The 22731-nt window shown below is 44.8% G+C and overlaps 1 protein-coding gene across 1 annotated transcript in view; it reads left to right on the top strand.

Annotated features, from left to right (window-relative positions):
- Positions 1-6839: 6839 nt before the first annotated feature.
- Positions 6840-22731, top strand: part of LOC311135278 (pleckstrin homology domain-containing family A member 7-like) — a gene marked incomplete at its 5' end in the record, with an annotated part of 186933 nt that continues 171041 nt past the window's right edge. The window contains 3 exons of the mRNA XM_084169234.1: positions 6840-6922; positions 7041-7117; positions 7302-7359. Coding sequence (XP_084025360.1) covers positions 6840-6922; positions 7041-7117; positions 7302-7359 — 218 coding nt within the window. The remainder of the gene's footprint in view (positions 6923-7040; positions 7118-7301; positions 7360-22731) is intronic.

Genomic DNA, 22731 nt, shown 5'->3' with positions numbered 1-22731 from the left:
GTCATTTAGCAGACGCTCTTATCCAGAGCGACTTACAGTTATTTTTTTGGTTAATTGTTTTTTATTATTTTTTTATACTGGCCCCCCGTGGGAATCGAACCCACAACCCTGGCGTTGCAAACGCCATGCTCTATCAACTGAGCTACATCCCTGCCGGCCATTCCCTCCCCTACCCTGGACGACGCTGGGCCAATTGTGCGCCGCCCATTAGTCTCCCGGTCGCGGCCGGCTGCGACAGAGCCTGGATTCGAACCAGGATCTCTAGTGGCACAGTTAGCACTGCGATGCAGTGCCTTAGACCACTGCGCCACTCAGGAGTTAAATAAGGTATCTGTTTTATTTTTAATAAATGTTTAACACTTTCTAAAAACCTGTTTTCACTTTGTCATTATGGGGTATTGTGTGTAGATTGATGACTGTAACATAACAAAATGTGGAAAAAGTCAAGGGGTCTGAATACTTTCCAAATGCACTGTACTACCCGGTTTGAAGTCAATTCGCAAATGTTTTATGCGGCTGACATGCAGTAATGTTAAATAATGGTGTAATAGCCTATAGTTTTTTTGGGCATGTTGTATTAATTGTGATATGCTCACGTTTTACCGGTACAGTGTACCCCCCCACCATTTATTTTGCTTGGATGCCGTACTGGACCGCCTTACTTTCACCCCTGCTGACACACACGTACTCCCTGTATATGGCAGTTACTTTCTACTCCCTATATAAAAAGGCCATGTTACTTTTACTCTTGTTATTCACTGTGCAACTATTCCTATATTTTATTTATCTTTAACGCTGCATTGTTGGAAAAGGACTCGTAAGTAAGCGTTTCACTGTTAGTCTACACCTGCATGTGACAAATACAATTTGATTTTCATCCATAAAATCGGGTGAACCGTTGAGAAATTACAGCACTTTTTGTACATAGTCCCCCCATTTTAGGGAACCAAAAGTATTTGGACAAATTAATTTATACTGTATGTGTATTAACTTTGTCAAAAGTTGAGTATTTGGTCCTATATATTCCTAGCATGCAATGACTACATCAAGCTTGTGACTCTACAAACCTTTGTTTTGGTTGTGTTTCAGATTATGTTTGAGCCCCAATAGTCACTTTTATTGTAAATAAGAATAGAATATGTTTCTAAACATATATACATTAAAATGTGGATGCTCGTATGATTCAGTGGTGGAAAAAGTACCCAATTCTCATCCATGAGCAGTGGTGTAAAGTAACTAAGTAAAAATACTGTGAAGTACTAGGTAAGTAGTTTTTTTTGGTATCTGTACTTTACTACACTGAACAAAAATATAAAAACGCAACATGTAAAGTGTTAGTCCCATGTTTCATGAGGTGAAATAAAAAATCCCAAAAATGTACCATACGCACAAAAAGCTTTTTTCTCTCACATTTTGTGCAGAAATTTGTTTACATCCCTGTTAGTGAACATTTCTCCTTTGCCAAGATAATCCATCCACCTGAGAGGTGTGGCATATCAAGAAGCTGATTAAACGGCATGATTATTACACAGATGCACCTTGTGCTGGGGACAATAAAAGGCCACTTTAAAACGTACAGTTTTGTCACACACCACAATGACACAGATCTCAAGTTGAGGGAGCATGCAATTGGTATGCTGACGTGTACGACAGCATGTTCCAGTTCCCGCCAATATCCAGCAACTTCGCACAGCCATTGAAAAGGAGTGGGACAACATTCCATAATCAACAGCCTGATCAACTCTATGCAAAGGAGATGTGTTGTGCTGCAAAAGGTGGTAACACCAGATACTGACTGGTTTTCTGATCCACGGGCCTACTTTATTTATTTTTATTGACTGATTTCCTTATATGTACTGTAACTCAGTAAAATATTTTAAAATTGTTGCATGTTCCGTTTATATTTTTGTTCAGTATATTTATTTTTGACAACTTTTACTCCAATCCATTCCTAAATAAAATGTGTACTTCTTACTCCCATACATTTTCCATGACACCCAAAAGTACTCGTTATATTTCAAATGATTAGGCAGGACAGCAATATGGTCCAACTCACACACCTATCAATATAACGTGTTACCATCCCTACTGCTTCTGATCTGGTGGACTTAACACAAATACTGCATTTGTAAATCATGTCTGAGTGTTGGAGTGTGCCCCTTGCTGTCCGTAAGTTTAAACCGTCTGGTTTGCTTAATATAAAAGGAATTTGATGTATAGCAATTCCTTTTCACTTTTATTCAAGTATGACAATTGAGTACTTTCCCCACCACTTTACTTGAGTACATTTAAAACCAGATACTTTCACTCAAGTAGTATTTTACTGGGTTACTTTCACTTGAGTACTTTTTCCCACCATTGTACTTGAGTTAAAGTAAAGATACCTTAATAGGAAATGACTCAAGTAAAAGTCACCCAGTAAAATATTACTTGAGTAAAAGCATAAAAGTATTTGGTTCTAAATATACTTAAGTATCAAAAGTACTGAGCAAATATCAGGTCTGCTGAGCGCAAACATGAATGTTGTGAAAATTCGGTGCAACTCCCAGCGCGCATTTACTGTGAACACTGAGGCGGTACCTGCTTTAAGTTATAGCTTTAGGCTAATGTGGCTATTTGATCATAATGTAGGCCTACCAGAGTGGCCTACCATCAAAAGCAATGGAGAAAATGCATCCCATAACATTTTAACATGGAAATAGCTGTTCTATCATTCAGCCTACGGTAGCAGCCAATGTGTGGTGTTCAATGTAGGCCTACATTCCATGTGACTTTTGAAAAAAACCAGCATGCAGGGCTTGACATTAACCTGTTTATCCACTTGTCCTTTAGACAAGGAGGTGACTGAAAATGTTGTGTTTGATGCAAAAAAACACTTTACAAAATAACATGCATTATTATTCTCATACCATTATTACAGAGAATCAGACAAATTATGTTACCCTTTGCCTATTGGCTACTTAGCTTATTCAAGCCTGTCTCAAAAACACTGCCCCTTTAAGACAAAAAAAAACTTTTACCTGACTCGCTTTCAAAGATGTCTAGAAATGTATACGTTTTGTGCTCTTGTAAGAAGCAATCACTCCCCTATTGCTGACTACAAACGATCTATAACTGGGCTAATAACTCACTAACTAGCAAAGGATAAGAACAAAATGTACAGACGTGGCTAAATGCAGCTCTGGCGTTGATCTCAAAACAAGTGCATATACTCACAACCGCTCACGCTGTAAACACAGTCCAGTTCACTAAATGGCACAGATCCATATATGGTAATGGTCTATTTGCATATAGGCCTACTGCAGCTCTGATTGGTTATGCCGCACTGGTCTGTGTAGAGTACGGGCTGAGTAGTGCGTGTCAATGCCATAGAATCCTACTCTGATGCATTCTGCCTACAACAAAATCTCTTGCATAGTTTGTTTTGTTTCGGTATGTTGCATTGAAAGTGGCTAATATTGTGTTGATTCGATCACAATTACCACAGTAAAGGGAAACTTTGATAGTGTTAACAGGGAAAACTCTAGAACAGTGGTCACCAACGTTTTCTGAGTCAAGATCACTTTGAGTCTAAATGCAAGCCGAGATCTACCGCTCAGTAAGCTATAGGCCCAATACATTATCACCGCATATTGGCTTTGCTTGAATTGCCCTGCCAATGCATTGTTGTTCGGGACATTTTTGAAAATAATATTTCAAAATTTGAGGTAGGCTATATGATCAAACCGGTTATAGATCCGTTGTTGTATTACTTGTGAAGCATAGCTGAGTGAGCATACATTTAAATCGTTTGCTTTTATTTTACTGGGCTGATGGTGCCTGCATCTGATGGTCAGTCTCAGTGGAGGGAGAGAGCAGCAGACTGAGGGTCCGCCTCTCAACATCCCTCCGCTCTCCCTTTCCTCCACTGACACTGACCAAAAAAGGGGCACCGCATTATTTCTGCCTCATGCACAAATTAATGTTGTTACTCCTATGAACAGAGAAAGTGAAATATTCCTTGATATTAAAAAAGACCCAAGCTGCTAATAATAACAACAACAACGCAAGCCTATAGATACACTTTCCTACTCATTCATTACTGCTGCAGTGCTTGTTGTAGTGCTGAGTTGAAATAGGAAGAACGGGTATTTTATGGGTTATAAAGGTGTTGAATACAAAGTATTGACAGTGCTGAGTAAGAACTTAAACATGAACTCACGCATAAAAACAGCAGCTCTTTGCTGTATTCGTTGACAGTCTCGCTCTAGTCATGGTTTTGAAATCTCACAGTATCAACTTTGCTGTAGCATTCTTTTATGCCTGCTACATTACTGCAGACAAGGTCATCTGAGCCATCCGATTGGCCAGCGGTAGACCTATAGTGCACTTGATTTGCTCTCTGGGCCCGCCGGGAAGTACCTTCAGACACATGAAATGGTAGGAAAAAATGGCAACAGTTCGCCTATCCAGCGTGAAAGGCAGCTGAATCGAGTGCACCCACCACCAACAGCCTGAGAGTAATACATAGAAAATATAGGAACACAAGGAATTATCGTTGGGTTTTTTATAGAAATGTTTGGCGATAGACCGGTTGGTGAGCACTACTCTAGAAAATTGAGTGAAGTTCAATCTCATGCTTCTCTATGTGGGCTGATATTTCTGAGAGGCAGTCCCAGGAGAGCTGCGCAGCAGTCTCGGGGCTACTGCGCGCACGCAGTTTAGAGGGAATGTTGCCCCCAAAACATGCTAACCTCGCACCAATAACAGGGGAAGTTAGCATTTTGTTGGGGTGGGATGATATTTACAGGGGCGCAACTTTCACTGGGGACGGGGGGGGGGGGGGACGGGGGAACATGTCCACCCCACATTCTGAAATTGCATTTGTCCCCCCCAGCTTTATCATTGGAATGTGATACAAAACGAGGCAACGGTGTGCTTCAGGACCATGCGGACGCCTCCGAGCAGTCGGGTAGGCTGTTTGGAGTGTTTATCCGACTGGATAAAAACAAAAAATAATTATGTCCCCCCCACTTCTTAAACCAAAGTTGCGCCCCTGGATATTTATGCCTCTAACTTTCTCACTCATTATTCACGATTCATTCAGGATTATCCGTAATCATCCACATTTGTCCAAATCTTTTTGGTTCCCTAAAATGCAGGGACTACAAAAAGTGCTGTAATTTCTAAACGGTTCACCCGATATGGATGCAAATACCCTCAAATTAAAGCGGACAGTCATTGTATCATCCAAAGTGCTGGAGTACAGAGCCAAAACAACAAAACATTTGTCACTGTCCAAATACTTTTGGACCTCACAATTTTTTATTTTTTTTTCACTTTTATTCCTTGTTTTATTTAGCCTTTTAGCGCTAAGCCTGATTTTAACCCGTTGTTGTATTTATCTATTTATTCAAATAAATACAACATTTTGGATGGAATGGTTTTATGGCTTTAATGTCTAATTGCATAGCTATACTGAACAAAAATATAAAACGCAACAATTTCAAAGATTTTACTGAGTTACAGTTCATATAAGGAAATCAGTCAATTGAAATAAATTAAATAGACCCTAATCTATAGATTTCACATGACTGGGAATACAGATATGTATCTGTTGGTCACAGATACCTTAAAAAAAAAAAGAAGGTAGAGGCGTGGATCAGAAAACCAGTCAGTATTCCAGGAATTGTGCACAGATCCTTGCGACATGGGGCTGTGTATTATCATGCTGAAACATGAGGTGATGGCGACGGATGAAAGGCACGACAATGGGCCTCAGGACCTCTTCACGGTATCTCTGTGAGATGAAATTGCAATCGATAAAATGCAATTGTGTTCGTTGTCCGTAGCTTATGCCTGCCCATACCATAAACACACTGCCACCACGGGGCACTCTGTTCACAACGTTGACATCAGCAAACCGCTCGGCTACACAATGCCATACGTGCTCTGTGGTTGTGGAGCCAGTTGGATATACTGCCAAATTCTCTAAAACAACATTGGAGGTGGCTTATGGTAGAGAAATGAACATCCCATTCTCTGACAACAGCTCTGATGGACATTCCTGCAGTCAGCATGCCAATTGCACGCTCCCTCAAAACTTGAGAGATCTGTGGCATTGTGTTGTGTGACAAAACTGCACATTTTAGAGTGGCCTTTTATTATCCCCAGCACAAGGTGCACCTGTGTAATGATCATGCTATTTAAACAGATTCTTGATATGCCACACCTGTCAGGTAGATGGTTTATCTTGGCAAATGAGAAATACTTACTAACAGGGATATAAACACATTTGTACACAAAAATTAAGAGAAATAAGATTTTTGTGTGTATGGAAAATATCTGGCATCTTTTATTTCAGCTCATGAAACATGGGACCAACAATTTACATGCTGCATTTATATTTTTGTTCAGTATAGATTGCCATGCACTGATTACCTTGGGGCGTGCGTTAAATAAGACAATGCCTCTGAAAAACTACTTTGAGAGCAGTATTTCTAAATAGGCTAATACTATGGAAATGCAATACTACAATCGCCTCCTGTTAAACAACTGAAATAATTGTCCTACACGTGTAACTACAAAACCTTAAATTAACCAAAGCCGCTAGTCTAGGCCTACTTTTTGTTTCCAAATGAGTGTAACTTTCAGTCGGCAGACAAAAGTAAGCTACTCAGAAAACGTACTTCTCCGTCAACGGAGTAGCCTAGCTGACAGCCCTCCCCTTTATTAGCCTCTTCTCCCTGGCCACCCGATTCGGGATTGTTGTCTAATCGGTTGCCCCGGCGGTGATCGTTGGATTTGAGCCCCTGGAGACTCCATGGAGAGGGAATGAAATAGGACTTCATACCGGGATCATGGCGGCGCCGCTCGGGCGGGAGACCTTACCTGAGCACTGGTCCTACGGTGTCTGCGTAGATGGCAGGGTGTTTTTCGTTCAGTGAGTCGGATATGTGCTTTGGCGAGGCGAAATGTGGTAGATTTTTGGCGGCTCTTTAATGAGAGTTCGTTTGTCTAGTGTTTATTTCCTTTTAACAGGTGTTTTGTCTTTCTGGCAGCGATGAAACGAACACCACTACTTGGCTCCATCCGCGAACGGGCGAACCTGTCAATTCCGGACACATGATACGGGCAGGTATGCGAATTATTAGTAGGCTAATGTATTCGATAAACATATTATTAATGCTGTTTGGCCTACTTCACAGAAGAACGGGTTTCCTTTTGTGCGTTGTTGCTATGCCGGTAACCTAATGAAGCACAAAACTTTCAGGGAATGCGCCAACTCTCGAAGGTAACGAATTTTTACACGCCCATTGCAGATTTACCTCGAGGATGGGAAGAGGGTTTCACGGACGAAGGGGCCAGCTACTTCATAAAGTAAGTCAAAGCAATTGAAGACGACTATATTATGTTTTGGCGAAGTACCTGAGCGTACTACAGCTGTTGAGGTTACTAGGGGAGCAAAAATATGGCTCCTCTAGCCTACTAATAATTCGTCAACACACGAGACTTCATAACTCGAGTAGGCCTAGTGTGCGTGAATTTAAAGGTAGGGACTATCCCGTGACGTGCTAATGACCCTATCACTAACTGTATTGGTATCCTACTATTGGCTATTAGGCCTACTAAATAGTTGTTTCAGTCTTTATTGGATTGCATTACATGCCTCTGTGGTGCTAAACTGACGCAGGTGTGTGTGTTCATAGGTTCAAAGACGTCAGTTAGTTGGTTTACAACTAGGCCAATAATGGACTAAAGGAGCCTAACGTTACCCCTTAGTCCAAGGATCTTACATGTTCTGTTTAAAGGCGAATTGGCGCTGGAAGCCAAAACAGCCAAATACTCCATCTAAACGTGAATTGATTCTCAATTGCAGTATGGTTCTAGAAACATAAATCCATCTACTTTAATATCACATCAAAATAATTTCACAAATGCAAAATACTTACTTACTGTACACTGTTTAAACCGGGTTTAACACAGTTGCAGCTGACAGTATTTTTCAGTTACAACATGTTTGCCACAGGTGTTAGGAGACACAGATAGCTAATTAGCACAGGTAGTCGAATCTGTCTTCTGCCTGTTTACAACACACACTCTCTTGTTGACTTGGTTGTTCATTGAACAGTTGTGGCTATTGTTTGACTATTTGGAAAATTGGTTGTTCAATATCACACCTATTGCTTTAGGCTGCAAAAATGTGTGTGTTTGACAATCTGATTCAGAATGTTTTGAACATCTATGACACTTACGATCTTGAACCTCGATGTGAGGCTTGATGTATTATTGTGTACCTCTAGCTATTAGTTTCAATAAGGTGTATTAGGCTACTGTCTGTCCATTGTCGATTTACACACTAGTTGAGATTTCACACGTTGATTTCCCCCAACTTATCTTCTGCTATCAGTGTGACTCAATATATTGTGCTCTTTTTTTACAATATTCGTTGGGACGCTGCATTTATGTGAAGTTTTCCTATGTGCTATGATATAGTGGTGTACAACTGATATTGTACTATTGTAAAAGAAGACCAGCACTCTTGATACCTAACGAAGGGAGGTAATGTAAACAATGTAGCTCAAGAGAGCCAAGGCACTTGCATGCTATTTGCTAATGTCGGTGTTCAATGAAGTTCCTTTTCCAGTGTCTAGTGTCTGTCTCCACTCTTATCCACCTGGCACCTGCAGCTCCTTGCCAGGAGTGCAGAGCAGCACAACTGTGACCTGGCATTATGTAATGTTATGATGCCAGATACCCCTACCGTGACATAGGGTCTGCTGTTATGTGACATAATGCTATTATGCAACTCAGGGCTACTGCAGGATCAATACTCTGTGGTGAAATGAATCTTAATGAGTGACTTCAGTATAGTTGGTCTGTCTGGCCAGCACTTAGACCGTGTGTATGCTTATTGAGTGAGTGCGTGTGTGTGGGTGTGTGGTATTAGACTCCAATACCGAAAGATGCAAACTTCAGAGGCCTGGACCTCACCTATAGCTCTCTTTTGACATCCATCAACCTGTGTTGATTGAAAGATCAACAAATATTTTCTTCAAACTATTTGGGAGTTTGGGAGCTTTGTACGGCTTCCTGTCTGGCCACATAATCCTCCCCATTTCTTGTATGCTCTCATAAGACATCCCCACCCTCCCCCCTCAGTCAATTTACTATTGTCCATGTTTGGCATTCTCTTCAGAGACATGAATACCACAGACATGGGAGAGTTCTGGTGAAATGCCCTCTCACAGTGTTTCTCTCTCTCTCTCAGGAGTAGTGTGGTCTAGCCTGGTTCCTGATCTGTTTGTGTTGTCTTACCAACTCCTACGGCCATTGTCACACAATTGGGAACAAACAAGCCTGGGACCAGACTAATTGTGGCCTGGGAACAGGCTAATTGTGGCCTGGGACCAGGCTAATTGTGGCCTGGTCAAGATAAATCATTTACAGACCAATAAGCCACAAACTATTTCTCAATGTGAGAGCATGCTTGTATCTTGATGAAATGCCACCCTAATCTCATTCAGGGTGCCCACACTCTGTACTGGGCAGTAGCCTCTACCCGCTCTAATTTAGGGACTGGCATAAACATGACATAATCCAGGGTTTACCTTCTCCAGGGTCATGTTCATTAGGTGCCAAATGGAACAAAACAGACTGAAACAGGGAGGAACTATCTGGACTAATAATGAACACAAATTGTATTAAAAAAAAAAACATTTTCTATTGTGTGGCTCAATGAACACGACCCAAAGCATAGCTACTTTCTTTAGATACCTAATCTGGCCTTTCTCCAGTTTGTCAAGCCAACTCTGTATATCAACTACCTGAATGGAGCTGTGTGCTTTAAGTGGAAAGAACTACTGAAAGTTTACCCACTTTGTAGACCACAAAAACACAAATCTCCCAGAGGCACTCATGTGAAAGAAAAGAGCATGTACCCACCTGTGCAATCATAATATCTCACCGCAAATGTTAACCGTCTTTATGTGCATCACCAAAACGCAGCCATCCGAAACCCCATTATTTCTACTTGCTAACCCATCAACAAAATAGACTGAGCTCATAGATGATGATGACGATGATGAACTCATTGTGGAGATAGGAAGGCCAGATTTGTGCCTTATCTGTGTCTCTGGTTGTTTGCATTGGGCCACATTCAAATCCATCTCAACTGTTACTCCTCCAGACTCTTATTTATCAGGGCTTGTGGAGAATAATCCCATTTACGCTCCCTTTTCCCTTTGGATGTCAGGGGCTACAAATGGGGGAGGGGGGTAGCTTGCTCAGAGCCCCTTCTGGAGTCCCTTGAGCTGCTATCGTGCCCTTCGGGGGCAGAGTGGGATCAAATCCTAGGGATGAAAGAGGAAAACCAGGGGATAAACCCCTCACAGGAATGTCAGACGGATCTTAACTCCGGCTGTGCCTATTGGAGGAGAAAGGGGAGGAGGGATGGTTGGTACAGAAGGACTGGGGGGCTGCATATGGCACAGCAAGGAGTGAGTAGCGGATGTCAGGGCCAATCTCTAATGAAAGATGGCACTTCTATCCCCCTCCCCCTAAACCCAAGTCCTCCTAGCCTCCTCCTTTAGCCTGTTAGCAGATCTGAAGGCACTGGGTCGAGGACCTCAGTGTTATACAATTGTATAGTTGATATAATTGTACATATAAGGCCTAATATAGAATACCCCTCCTCCCCCCAAAAAACGTGCAAAAAGTGTAAAAGAAAATGTAGGCCATTACCACTTTAATTTTTTAAGGCCTTTATTCAAATTATAATTATATTCTAAAATATGTTAATAACGTGGACATTGCCTGACTAAATAGATTGGATGCCTACATGGCACAAAAAAATTTCTGTAGCCTATGTGGCCGATGCAGGTACACATAATAAAGCCATGAATAGCTGTAGCATTAATCTCACCATCGCTATTTTTATAATGAGAAAGTTACGAAAAACCAGGTTCCTTTTTTTTAACGGAAGGGTTTGTATGGAAAGCCAAGTTGAAGCCAACATTAGATGTTGCCGTCCTCATAATAACCACGTGGTTTTACCGCAGCAGAGTAGCGCAACACCCTTCAGTTGACGCGGCGGGAAACAAACGGAATTGGCCACATCCCGCTCACAAAAACGGATAAATGTAATCACGGATAATTAAGGGAGCAGGAGAACTTATAAATTGGCTACAATAATTGCAAGGACTTTTCAAGCACCAAATTGAGGCCTACCTTGATTTTTCAAGGTAGGCCTATTCCAGTACTTGCATTTCTGAGCTCCAAGTTCAAGTAGGCTACTTCAAGCCCCTTGTATTGTTTAACATTGCAGGTGTAACATGGAAAACAAAATGTATTTGTCATATTATTTCATTACCAGATCATCATTGTGCATAAGCCCACTAGGCTATGTAATTTGTCATTATTTAAGGGATAATGCCAGAGAAGCCGGTGTTTGGAGGATATATTGGCACTGGTGTTGTTAGGCCTGAGACAAAGTTAAATCTAACAAGACTCTGCTGTAAATCAAGCAGACAACAACAGATGATCAACCTCAATTCGCTAGGGATATTAGATCCAACGTGGATCCAGGCACAACTGTCTTCACCAGCATAATGAATGAGACACCAAAATATTCTGGACATTCCTCGCGAATACCTTTTCTCCAGCTCTTGGGCTGTTGTTGGATTGCATGCACTATCACAACAGCTGTTCGTCACTTGGCTGTCATTCTGAAAATTCCTTCCTGGTGTGAAAAATATCACTGTGTAATTAAACAGCTCAACACCAAATGTAATACCACAGGTATTATGTATGATCGAAGAACCACGTTAATGACAGCATCTATTTAGGTTTTAAGTATCAAATATCTTTCGGTTAGAAGTATTCGATTTTTCAATTGCATTTTATTATTTTGGATTTGTGTGCCCATGAAAACTGTTTTCACCACGTAACAAGGAGACACAAAATGTTACGTAGTTACACTGCATTTCTGTGATCTCTATACAAAAAACTGTCCGACAGCTAGATCCAGGAGTCTTGCAGGGTTTAAGTTCAATGTCTAATTTAACTGATTAATATACTGTATGATATAACGACAACTTACACTATCATAAATGGCAAGGACAGAAAAGTAGTGTTGGCTACAATAATTGCAAGGACTTTTCAAGCACCAAATTGAGGCCTACCTTGATTTTTCAAGGTAGGCCTATGCCAGTACTTGAATTTCTGAGCTCCAAGTTCAAGTAGGCTACTTGCAAGGACTTTATAAGTACCAAATTGAGGCCTACAAATGGGGGAATACAGTAAGCATTTCACTGTAATGTCTGCACCTGTTGTATTCGGCGCATGTGGCCAATAACATTTTATTTTATTTTATTTGAGTGTTGTATGTCACACGATTTTGGACAAATCCGTCAAGACACCAACCATGATAGGTTTAAAATCCCCCTTATATCTTAATGTAATGAGATGAAAAAAAATGGGCAGATTCTTATCAACAGCTGTCACAAGTTGTCCAGTGTAGGAAATCCTCACCGGTACCCTAGCTTTATAGAAAGACCCATATATGAGTTTAACTATGAACGGTGTAACTTCATGAAGGTATATTTATTACTAACATTGCATGGCATCATACGAGAGACCGTTGCTTTCTTGATCAAACCCACTTGACCCAAAGCCATCATTAGCTCTGGCCATTCAGGATGCAATATGCAGCTGTTATGCAAATAACAAATAACCACATGTAGCATCTGTACTGGGATTCAATAGCATGCTGCTGCCACCTGCAGCACTAGGGCTGGGAATTGCCAGGGACCTCATGATACGATATTATGACGATACTTATGTGCTGATACGATGTGTATTACGATTTTCACGATTCTACGTGTATTATGATTCGATATTGCGATTTGATGTTCCAAACATATTGCTCACGATATGTCTGCTGCAGAGAGATGAGAGCGTGATCATTGTAAAAAAAAAAAAAAGTAGCTGAGTAGGCTACTTGTATTACTTTTTTGTTACCTTTTGCATAACAAATATCGGTAACACATGCACATACCAAAGTTTTGCTTTTGGCCTAGAGGCCATGGGTCCCTGTTGTAGTAATAAATGTAGTATGTGTGCTTGCCAATGGAAGCATAATGGCAATAATATCATGTATCATGTCACAGATAGGCTTAGCCTAAAGCCACGTACAAGGAACAAAACAGACTGTAATATGGCCCTTGCAGGAATTAAATCCACAATGTTAGTGATACTGGTTAATGGGCATCATGCTATACACAACTGAGTTATCATTGTAAATAAGAATCTGTTCTTAATGGACTAACTTGTATAAATACCGGTTGATTCAATAAATAAGATCAGACCACATTAAAGTAATAAACTCAGCAGGGTATTTTTCAGTCAATTATTGCCTGTCATTATTTCAAAAAAGCAACCCTGGCTTAAAAACATCACACTTGTATGGCTGGTCTTGACATAGAAGATTACATGAAATATTGTTCTTTGTAGTATTGTCTTAGAGCATGTAAATAGTTAATCTAGCACTTTTTTAAATTCCTCATTTTAAAAACAAAGCAACATTTTTATGGCACTGGCCTTGACTGTGGAGAAAGCCACAGTGCATTATGACTGCCCCCTGTGAGTTTGACCAGTCAGGCAAAGAGGAGCTCTGCTAGGCTCTTTACAACTACGCCATGTCAAGTATTGTAGAAGTCTTGTGATATAAAACAGGCTAAAACCATGTGGTAACACTTGTAACACATTTAGATTCTACGCTGTTATGACACAAACTGTTTAAAGCTGAAATCCTTAATGGTGAAACAGCCATGTCCGTTTGTGATATTACAACAACAAAGAAGTTACTGCAAACAATGAGCACAATTTTTTCCCCCTCTGACATCATTGCACACGCCATAGAACAGCACAGTATCTACAGAAAAATGTTTCACCATGCTGCGCGACGTCTCCCCAGCTCTGCAACAGTAACAGACGTCTCCCCAGCTCTGCAACAGTAACAGACGTCTCCCCCAGCTTTGCAACAGTAACAGACGTCTCCCCAGCTCTGCAACAGTAACATACGTCTCCCCAGCTCTGCAACAGTAACAGACGTCTCCCCAGCTCTGCAACAGTAACAGACGTCTCCCCAGCTCTGCAACAGTAACATACGTCTCCCCAGCTCTGCAACAATAACAGACGTCTTCCCAGCTCTGCAACAGTAACAGACGTCTCCCCAGCTCTGCAACAGTAACAGACGTCTCCCCAGCTCTGCAACAGTAACAGACGTCTCCCCAGCTCTGCAACAGTAACATACGTCTCCCCAGCTCTGCAACAGTAACATACGTCTCCCCAGCTCTGCAACAGTAACAGATGTCTCCCCAGCTCTGCAACAGTAACAGACGTCTCCCCAGCTCTGCAACAGTAACAGACGTCTCCCCAGCTCTGCAACAGTAACAGACGTCTCCCCAGCTCTGCAACAGTAACAGACGTCTCCCCAGCTCTGCAACAGTAACATACGTCTCCCCAGCTCTGCAACAATAACAGACGTCTCCCCAGCTCTGCAACAGTAACAGACGTCTCCCCAGCTCTGCAACAGTAACAGACGTCTCCCCAGCTCTGCAACAGTAACAGACGTCTCCCCAGCTCTGCAACAGTAACAGACGTCTCCCCAGCTCTGCAACAATAATAGTGGTGGTGTGGCGGCCGTGGCGCTGTTTCCGCATTCTGTCTAGTGGTAGCCTAATGCTAACTATTTGAGTACGATTGATTGTCTGATTGTTTTATTTCAGAATCTCATAACTTTTTTAGGTGCCCATATGGGCTTACCAATAATGAAATCTTATCATTATTATGGCATGTAGTGTATATGTAGGTCTTATGATGGAGGGTTCAACTCAGGTAAATGCTAATTAAGATTTATTTAGTAGGCCTGTGGAAAAGTCATAAAAAGTATATGGTCAGCTTGCTCCAGCTCTCTTTTGTCACGGCTAGGATACAAAGGGCTTTGTTTGGTCTCAGAGACCATGGGTGTGTCCCAAATGGCATCCTATCCCCTATGTAGTGCACTTCTTTTGACCAGGGCATATAGGGTTCTGGTCAAAAGTAGTGCACTTTATAGGGAATAGGTCGCCATTTGGGACGAATACCATGGCTAATTCAAAGAGCAGCCAAAGTAAGGGCGGTTAAGAGGAAGCTCTGTAAACAATAGTTTTGAAACGAGGGGTTAATACAGTAATCAGGGGGGAGTAACAACCTATACATAACCTCGTTGATTCTCCTCAGGACTTTGAACGGCCCCACAAACCGCGGGCTCAGCTTCCGGCAGGGCAGGCGGAGGGGCAGATTCCGGGTCGAGAGCCAGACCCGATGCCCCGGTACGAAGACCGGTGCCTCACTGCGGTGACGGTCAGCGTTGGCCTTCTGACGACGCACGGCGCACTGGAGGTGAACGTGGGCAGCGTCCCACGTCTCCTCCGCGCGCCGAAACCAGTCATCCACTGCAGGAGCCTCAGTCTGGCTCTGGTGCCACGGTGCCAGAACCGGTTGGTAACCTAGAACACACTGGAATGGCGGAGAGAGTTCTGGGCATATTCGGCCCATGGCAATAACACCGACCACTCCCCCGGGCGGTCCTGGGAGTAGGACCGCAGGAACCTACCCACATCCTGATTTACTCGTTCCACCTGCCCATTAGACTCTGGGTGGAACCCAGAGGTCAGGCTGACCAAGACCCCCAGACGTTCCATGAACGCCTTCCAAACCTTGGACGTGAACTGGGGACCTCGGTCGGACACGATATCCTCTAGCACCCCGTAGTGCCGGGAGACGTGAGTAAACAGGGCCTCCGCAGTCTGCAGGGCTGTGGGGAGACAGGGCAGAGGAAGGAGGCGGCAGGACTTGGAGAAGCGGTCCACAACGACCAGGATGGTGGTGTTACCTTGGAAGATCAGTTAGAAAATCAATACTAAGATGAGACCATGGTCATTGTGGAACTGGTAATGGTTGTAGCTTACCCGTTGGGAGGTGCCTAGGTGCCTTACTCTGGGCGCACACTGAGCAGGAGGAGACGTACACCCTCACGTCCTTAGCCAAGGTAGGCCACCAGTACTTTCCGCTCAAGCAGCGCACTGTACAGCCGATACCTGGGTGACCAGAGGAGGGTGATGTGTGTGCCCAGAAGATCAGACGATCACTGATAAGAGCAGGCACGTACCACAGCCCAGCTGGACACTGCAGTGGAGATGGATCTGTGCGTAATGTCGGCTCTATATCCGCGTCCATCGCCCATACTACCGGCGCCACAATGCAGGAGGCCGGGAGTATGGGGGTGTTGTCTCTGGGCCTCTCCTCTGTGTCATACAGCCGGGACAGTGTGTCTGCCTTCACGTTCTTCGTACACGGAATGTATGACAGTGTAAAATCAAACCAGGTGAAGAAGAGGGCCCACCTGGCCTGGCGAGGATTCAGCCTCCTCGCTGCCCGGATGTACTCCAAGTTACGGTGGTCCGTCCAGACGAGGAAAGGGTGTTTCGCCCCTTCGAGCCAATGCCTCCACACGGTCAAGGCTCGGACAACAGCCAACAGCTCCCGATCACCAACGTCGTAGTTCTACTCCGCCGGGCTGAGCTTCTTAGAGAAGAAGGCACAGGGGCGGAGCTTGGGTGGCGTACCCGAGCGTTGAGACAGGACAGCTCCTATCCCAACCTCGGACACATCCACCTCCACTATGAACGGTAGTGATGAATTGGGGTGGGCCGGTACTGGGGCTGAGGTGAACAGACCCCGCAGTTTGCTGAAGGCCAGGTCAGCCTCAGCAGACCATCGGAGCCGGGACGGCCCACCCTTCAACAGGGAGGTAATGGGAGCTGCGCCCTTGCCAAAGCCCCGGATAAACCTCCGATAGTAGTTGGCAAAGCCAAGGAAGCGCTGCACCTCCTTAACCGTGGTTGGAGTCGGCCAATTACGCACGGCTGAAATGCAATCTCCCTCCATCTCCACACCTGATGTGGAAATGCGGTGTCCAAGGAAGGAGACGGACTTCTGGAAAACATACACTTCTCTGCCTTAGCATAAAGGGCATTTTCCAACAGTCGGGCCAGCACCTTGCGAACCAGGGACACATGCTCAGCGTGCGTAGCGGAATACACCAGGATGTCATCGATGTAGACCACTACACCGCGACTAAGCATGTCCCGAAACACCTAGTTCACAAAGGACTGGAAAACTGAGGGAGCATTCATCAAACCATAGGGCATCACCAGGTATTCATAATGCCCCGTGGTTGTGCTGAATGCTGTCTTCCACTCATCTCCCTCTCGGATACGCACCAGGTTGTATGCACTCCTGAGATCTAATTTGGTGAAGAAGCGCGCCCCATGCATTGATTCAATCACTGAAGGAATGAGGGGGAGAGGATAACTAAATCTTATCGTCTCCCTGTTCAGTGGTCGATAATCAATGCACGGGTGCAGACCTCCGTCCTTCTTCACAAAGAAGAAACTCGAGGAGGCGGGTGAAGTGGAGGGACGTATATACCCCTGGCGCAGGTACTCTGTGACATATGTTTCCATAGCCACCGTTTCAGCCTGTGACGGGGTATATATGACTCCTGGGAGGTACAGCGTCTACCCGGAGGTTTATCACGCAATCCCCCACTCGATGAGGTGGTAATTTAGTCGCCTGCGTTTTAGAGAACGCTTGCGCCAGATCGAGGTATTCAGGGGGAATGCGCACGGTGGAGGTACTGTCTGGACTTTTTCCACCGTGGTTTCACCAACGGAAACATCTAGACACCTACCCTGACATTCTCGTGACCACCCCATGAGAGCCCTCTGCGCCCATGAGAAGGTGGGGTTGCGGAGGGCTAGCCACGGGATACCTAATACCACAGGTAAAACAGGAGATTGAATAATCGATAAAATACCTGCTCACAATGAGTCTCCTGGGTGATCATGGTGACTGGTATCGTGACTTCCGTAACAAACCCGGACCCTATTGGTTGCCTATCGAGTGCTCTGATGGGGAGTGGAATGGATAGGGGAACCAATTAAATGCCTTGACGGCGTGCGAATGCTCTGTCCATAAAGTTCCCAGCTTCACCTGAATCGACTAGCGCCTTACACTGGGGAACTACCATGTGATCGGGAAAGTGGATAGGTAGGGACAGTGTGCAACAGAGGGCTCTGAACAAGTGTGGGTGTTCGATACCTGGGGTGATGCGTGAGTGCCCTGCCTGCCGCCTCAGGTCCAAAAGAACGTTAACTATGACGTGTGGTGTACTGTCCCTTCGTGCCACCAGAGTGGCACTGTCGCTGTCCTCCTCCGCTCTCTCGGCTGGCGGCTCCACCCAGCTCCATCTGCTCGGGATCCGAGTCGTCCAGGGTGGAAACGGGCAGACCCCTACCAGGACGTTCTCTGGCTGCCAGCAGGTTGTCCAACCGAATGGCCATGTCCACCAGTTTATTAAAGTACAACATGGTGTCCCGGCAGGCTAGCTCCCGTCCGACGTCCTCCCGCAGATGGCACCGGAATTGGTCGATCAGGGCCCGCTCGTTCCACCCGGACCCCGCTGCCAGCGTCCGAAACTCCAAGGCGAAGTCCTGCGCGGTCCTCGTCCCCTGCCTCAGGTGGACCAGTCGCTCACCCGCCTCTCGACCCTTGGGCGGGTGATCGAAGACCACCCGAAAGAGGCGAGCAAACTCCCTGTAGTCCTCCAACGCGGCTCCTCCGTCATTCCACATCGCGTTGGCCCACTCCAGGGCTTTCCCACAGAGGCAGGAAACGAGGACGGACACCTTCTCCCGCTCCGATGGTTCCGGCCTGATGCTGGCGAAGTATTTCACTGTAGATCCCCCAGCCCAGCTAAACCTGCCTTAGATAGCTCCTTTGTCCCACCCCCCATACACGCGGAGACCGACTCAATTGGTGCCTCTAGTGATACTATCTCTTTCATTGTTACCCAACGCTTAGGTTTACCTCCACTTTACTCATATCCTTCCATATCCTTGTCTGTACATAATGCCCTGAATCTTTTCTACAACACCCGGAAATCTGCCCCCTTTATTCTATGTACCCAACGCACTAGAAGACCAGTTCTTAAAGCCTTTAGCCGTATCCTTATTCTAGTCCTCCTCTGTTCCTCTGGTGATGTAGAGGCTAACCCAGGCCCTGCAGCCCTCAGTATCACTCCTACTCCCCAGGCGCTATCATTTGCTGACTTCTGTAATCGCAAAAGTCTTGGTTTCTTGCACGTAAATATCAGAAGTCTACTTCCTAAGTTTGAGTTATTCACTGCGTTAGCACACTCCGCCAACCCTGATGTTCTAGCAGTGTCTGAATCCTGGCTCAGGAAGGCCACCAAAAATTCTGAAATTTCCATCCCCAACTATAACATTTTCCGTCTAGATAGAACTGCCAAAGGGGGTGGAGTTGCAATCTACTGTAGAGATAGCCTGCAGAGCTCTATCATACTATCCAGGTCCGTGCCCAAACAGTTTGAGCTTCTACTTCTAAAAATCCACCTTTCCAGAAATAAGTCTCTCACTGTTGCCGCTTGCTACAGACCCCCCTCAGCCCCCAGCTGTGCCCTGGACACCATATGTGAATTGATTGCCCCCCATTTATCCTCTGAGTTTGTACTGCTTGGTGACCTAAATTGGGATATGCTTAATACCCCAGCCATCCTACAATCCAAGCTAGATGCCCTCAACCTCACGCAAATTATCAACGAACCTACCAGGTACAACCCTAAATCCTTAAACATGGGTACCCTCATAGATATCATCCTGACTAACATACCCTCTAAATACACCTCAGCTGTCTTCAACCAGGATCTCAGCGATCACTGCCTTATTGCCTGCGTCCGTAACGGGTCCGCGGTCAAACGACCACCCCTCATCACTGTCAAACGCTCCCTAAAACACTTTAGCGAGGAGGCCTTCCTAATTGACCTGGCCCAGGTATCCTGGATGGATATAGATCTCATTCCGTCAGTAGAGGATGCCTGGTTGTTCCTTAAAAGTAATTTCCTCTCAATCTTAAATAAACATGCCCCATTCAAAAAATACAGAACTAAGAACCGATATAGCCCCTGGTTCTCCTCAGACTTGACTGCCCTTGACCAGCACAAAAACATCCTGTGGCGTACAGCATTAGCATCAAATAGCCCCCGCGATATGCAACTTTTCAGGGAAGTTAGGAACCAATATACACAAGCAGTCAGGAAAGCAAATGCTAACTTTTTCAAACAGAAATTTGCATCCTGTAGCACTAACTCCAAAAAGTTTTGGGACACTGTAAAGTCCATGGAGAATAAGAGCACTTCCTCCCAGTTGCCCACTGCACTGAGGCTAGGAAACACTATCACCACCGATAAATCTACAATAATCGAGAATTTCAACAAGCATTTTGCTACAGCTGGCCATGCTTTCCATCTGGCTACCACTACCCCCGCCACCAACTCTGCACCCTCCGCTGCAACTTGCCCATGCCCCCCCCGCTTCTCCTTCACACAAATTCAGACAGCTGACGTTTTGAAAGAGCTGCAAAATCTGGACCCCTACAAATCAGCTGGGCTAGACAATCTGGACCCTTTCTTTCTAAAACTAGCCGCCGAAATTGTCGCAACCCCTATCACTAGTCTGTTCAACCTCTCTTTCATAACGTCTGAGATCCCCAGAGATTGGAAAGCTGCCGCGGTCATCCCCCTCTTCAAAGGGGGTGACACTCTAGATCCAAACTGCTACAGACCTATATCCATCCTGCCCTGCCTTTCGAAAGTATTTGAAAGCCAAGTTAACAAACAGATCACCGACCATTTCGAATACCACCGTACCTTCTCCGCTATGCAATCCGGTTTCCGAGCTGGTCATGGGTGCACTTCAGCCACGCTCAAGGTCCTAAACGATATTATAACCGCGATTGATAATAGACAGTACTGTGCAGCCGTCTTCATCGACCTGGCCAAGGCTTTCGACTCTGTCAACCACCGCATTCTTATTGGCAGACTAAATAGCCTTGGTTTCTCAAATGACTGCCTCGCCTGGTTCACCAACTACTTCTCAGATAGAGTTCAGTGTGTCAAATCGGAGGGCCTGTTGTCTGGACCTATGGCAGTCTCTATGGGGGTGCCACAGGGTTCAATTCTTGGGCCGACACTTTTCTCCGTGTATATCAATGATGTCGCTCTTGCTGCTGGTGACTCTCAGATCCACCTCTACGCAGACGACACCATTTTGTATACATCTGGCCCTTCATTGGACACTGTGTTAACAAACCTCCAAACGAGCTTCAATGCCATACAACACTCATTCAGTAGCCTCCAACTGCTCTTAAACACTAGTAAAACTAAATGCATGCTTTTCAATCGAACGCTGCTGGCACCCGCCCACCCGACTAGAATCACCACTCTCGACGGGTCTGACTTAGAGTATGTGGACAACTACAAATACCTAGGTGTCTGGTTAGACTGTAAACTCTCCTTCCAGACTCACATAAAGAATCTCCAATCCAAAGTTAAATCTAGAATCGGCTTCCTATTTCGCAACAAAGCCTCCTTCACTCATGCTGCCAAACATGCCCTCGTAAAAGTGACTATCCTACCGATCCTTGACTTCGGCGATGTCATTTACAAAATAGCCTCCAACACTCTACTCAGCAAATTGGATGTAGTCTATCACAGTGCCATCCGTTTTGTCTCCAAAGCCCCATACACTACCCACCACTGTGACCTGTACGCTCTTGTTGGCTGGTCCTCACTACATGTTCGTCGTCAAACCCACTGGCTCCAGGCCATCTATAAATCACTGCTAGGCAAATCCCCGCCTTATCTTAGCTCATTGGTCACCATAGCAGCACCCACCCGTAGTCTGCGCTCCAGCAGGTATATCTCACTGGTCATTCCCAAAGCCAACACCTCCTTTGGCCGCCATTCCTTCCAGTTCTCTGCTGCCAATGACTGGAACGAATTGCAAAAATCTCTGAAGCTGGAGACTCTTATCTCCCTCACTAACTTTAAGCATCAGTTGTCAGAGCACCTTACCGATCACTGCACCTGTACACAGCCCATCTGAAATTAGCCCACCCAACTACCTCATCCCTATATTGTTATTTATTTTGCTCTTTTGCATCCCAGTATCTCTATTTGCACATAATCTCTTGCACATCTAGCATTCCAGTGTTAATACTATTGTAATTATTTTGCACTATAGCCTATTTATTGCCTTACCTCCATAACTTGCTACATTTGCACACACTGTATATATATTTTCTGTTGTATTTCTGTTGTATTTTTGACTTTATGTTTTTTACCCCATATGTAACTCTGTGTTGTTTTTATCGCACTGCTTTGCTTTATCTTGGCCAGGTCGCAGTTGTAAATGAGAACTTGTTCTCAACTGGCTTACCTGGTTAAATAAAGGTGAAATAAAAAAAATTAAAAAATTGCTCCAATTGGAGGAGGAATCCCTGGCACAGTGCCGCCGTCCCATCAAACGCCCGTGGTCGGGATATCTGGATCCCTCCGGGTGCTGGGGTGTAGGTGGCTGGATCCGGTCTCGACAGATCGGGTTCTCTCCTCTCCAGGCATTGAACGATCTGAAGAACCCAATCCATCGCTTCCCCCAAGCTGGCCAGCATCGTGGAATGCTCCTGGACCCGTGCCACGACTCCAGGCATGCGCTCTTCTCCTGCTGACTCCATGAAGGAGGTGGGTGATTCTGTGATGAGGTGGTGTTGAAGGAGTAAGGCGCAGGA

Source organism: Coregonus lavaretus, assembly GCF_964263955.1.
Source record: "Coregonus lavaretus genome assembly, chromosome: 9".
NCBI classification, from domain to species: Eukaryota; Metazoa; Chordata; class Actinopteri; order Salmoniformes; family Salmonidae; genus Coregonus; species Coregonus lavaretus.
Note: the sequence above shows the minus strand (reverse complement) of the source record. Positions and strands in the feature narration are given on the sequence as shown.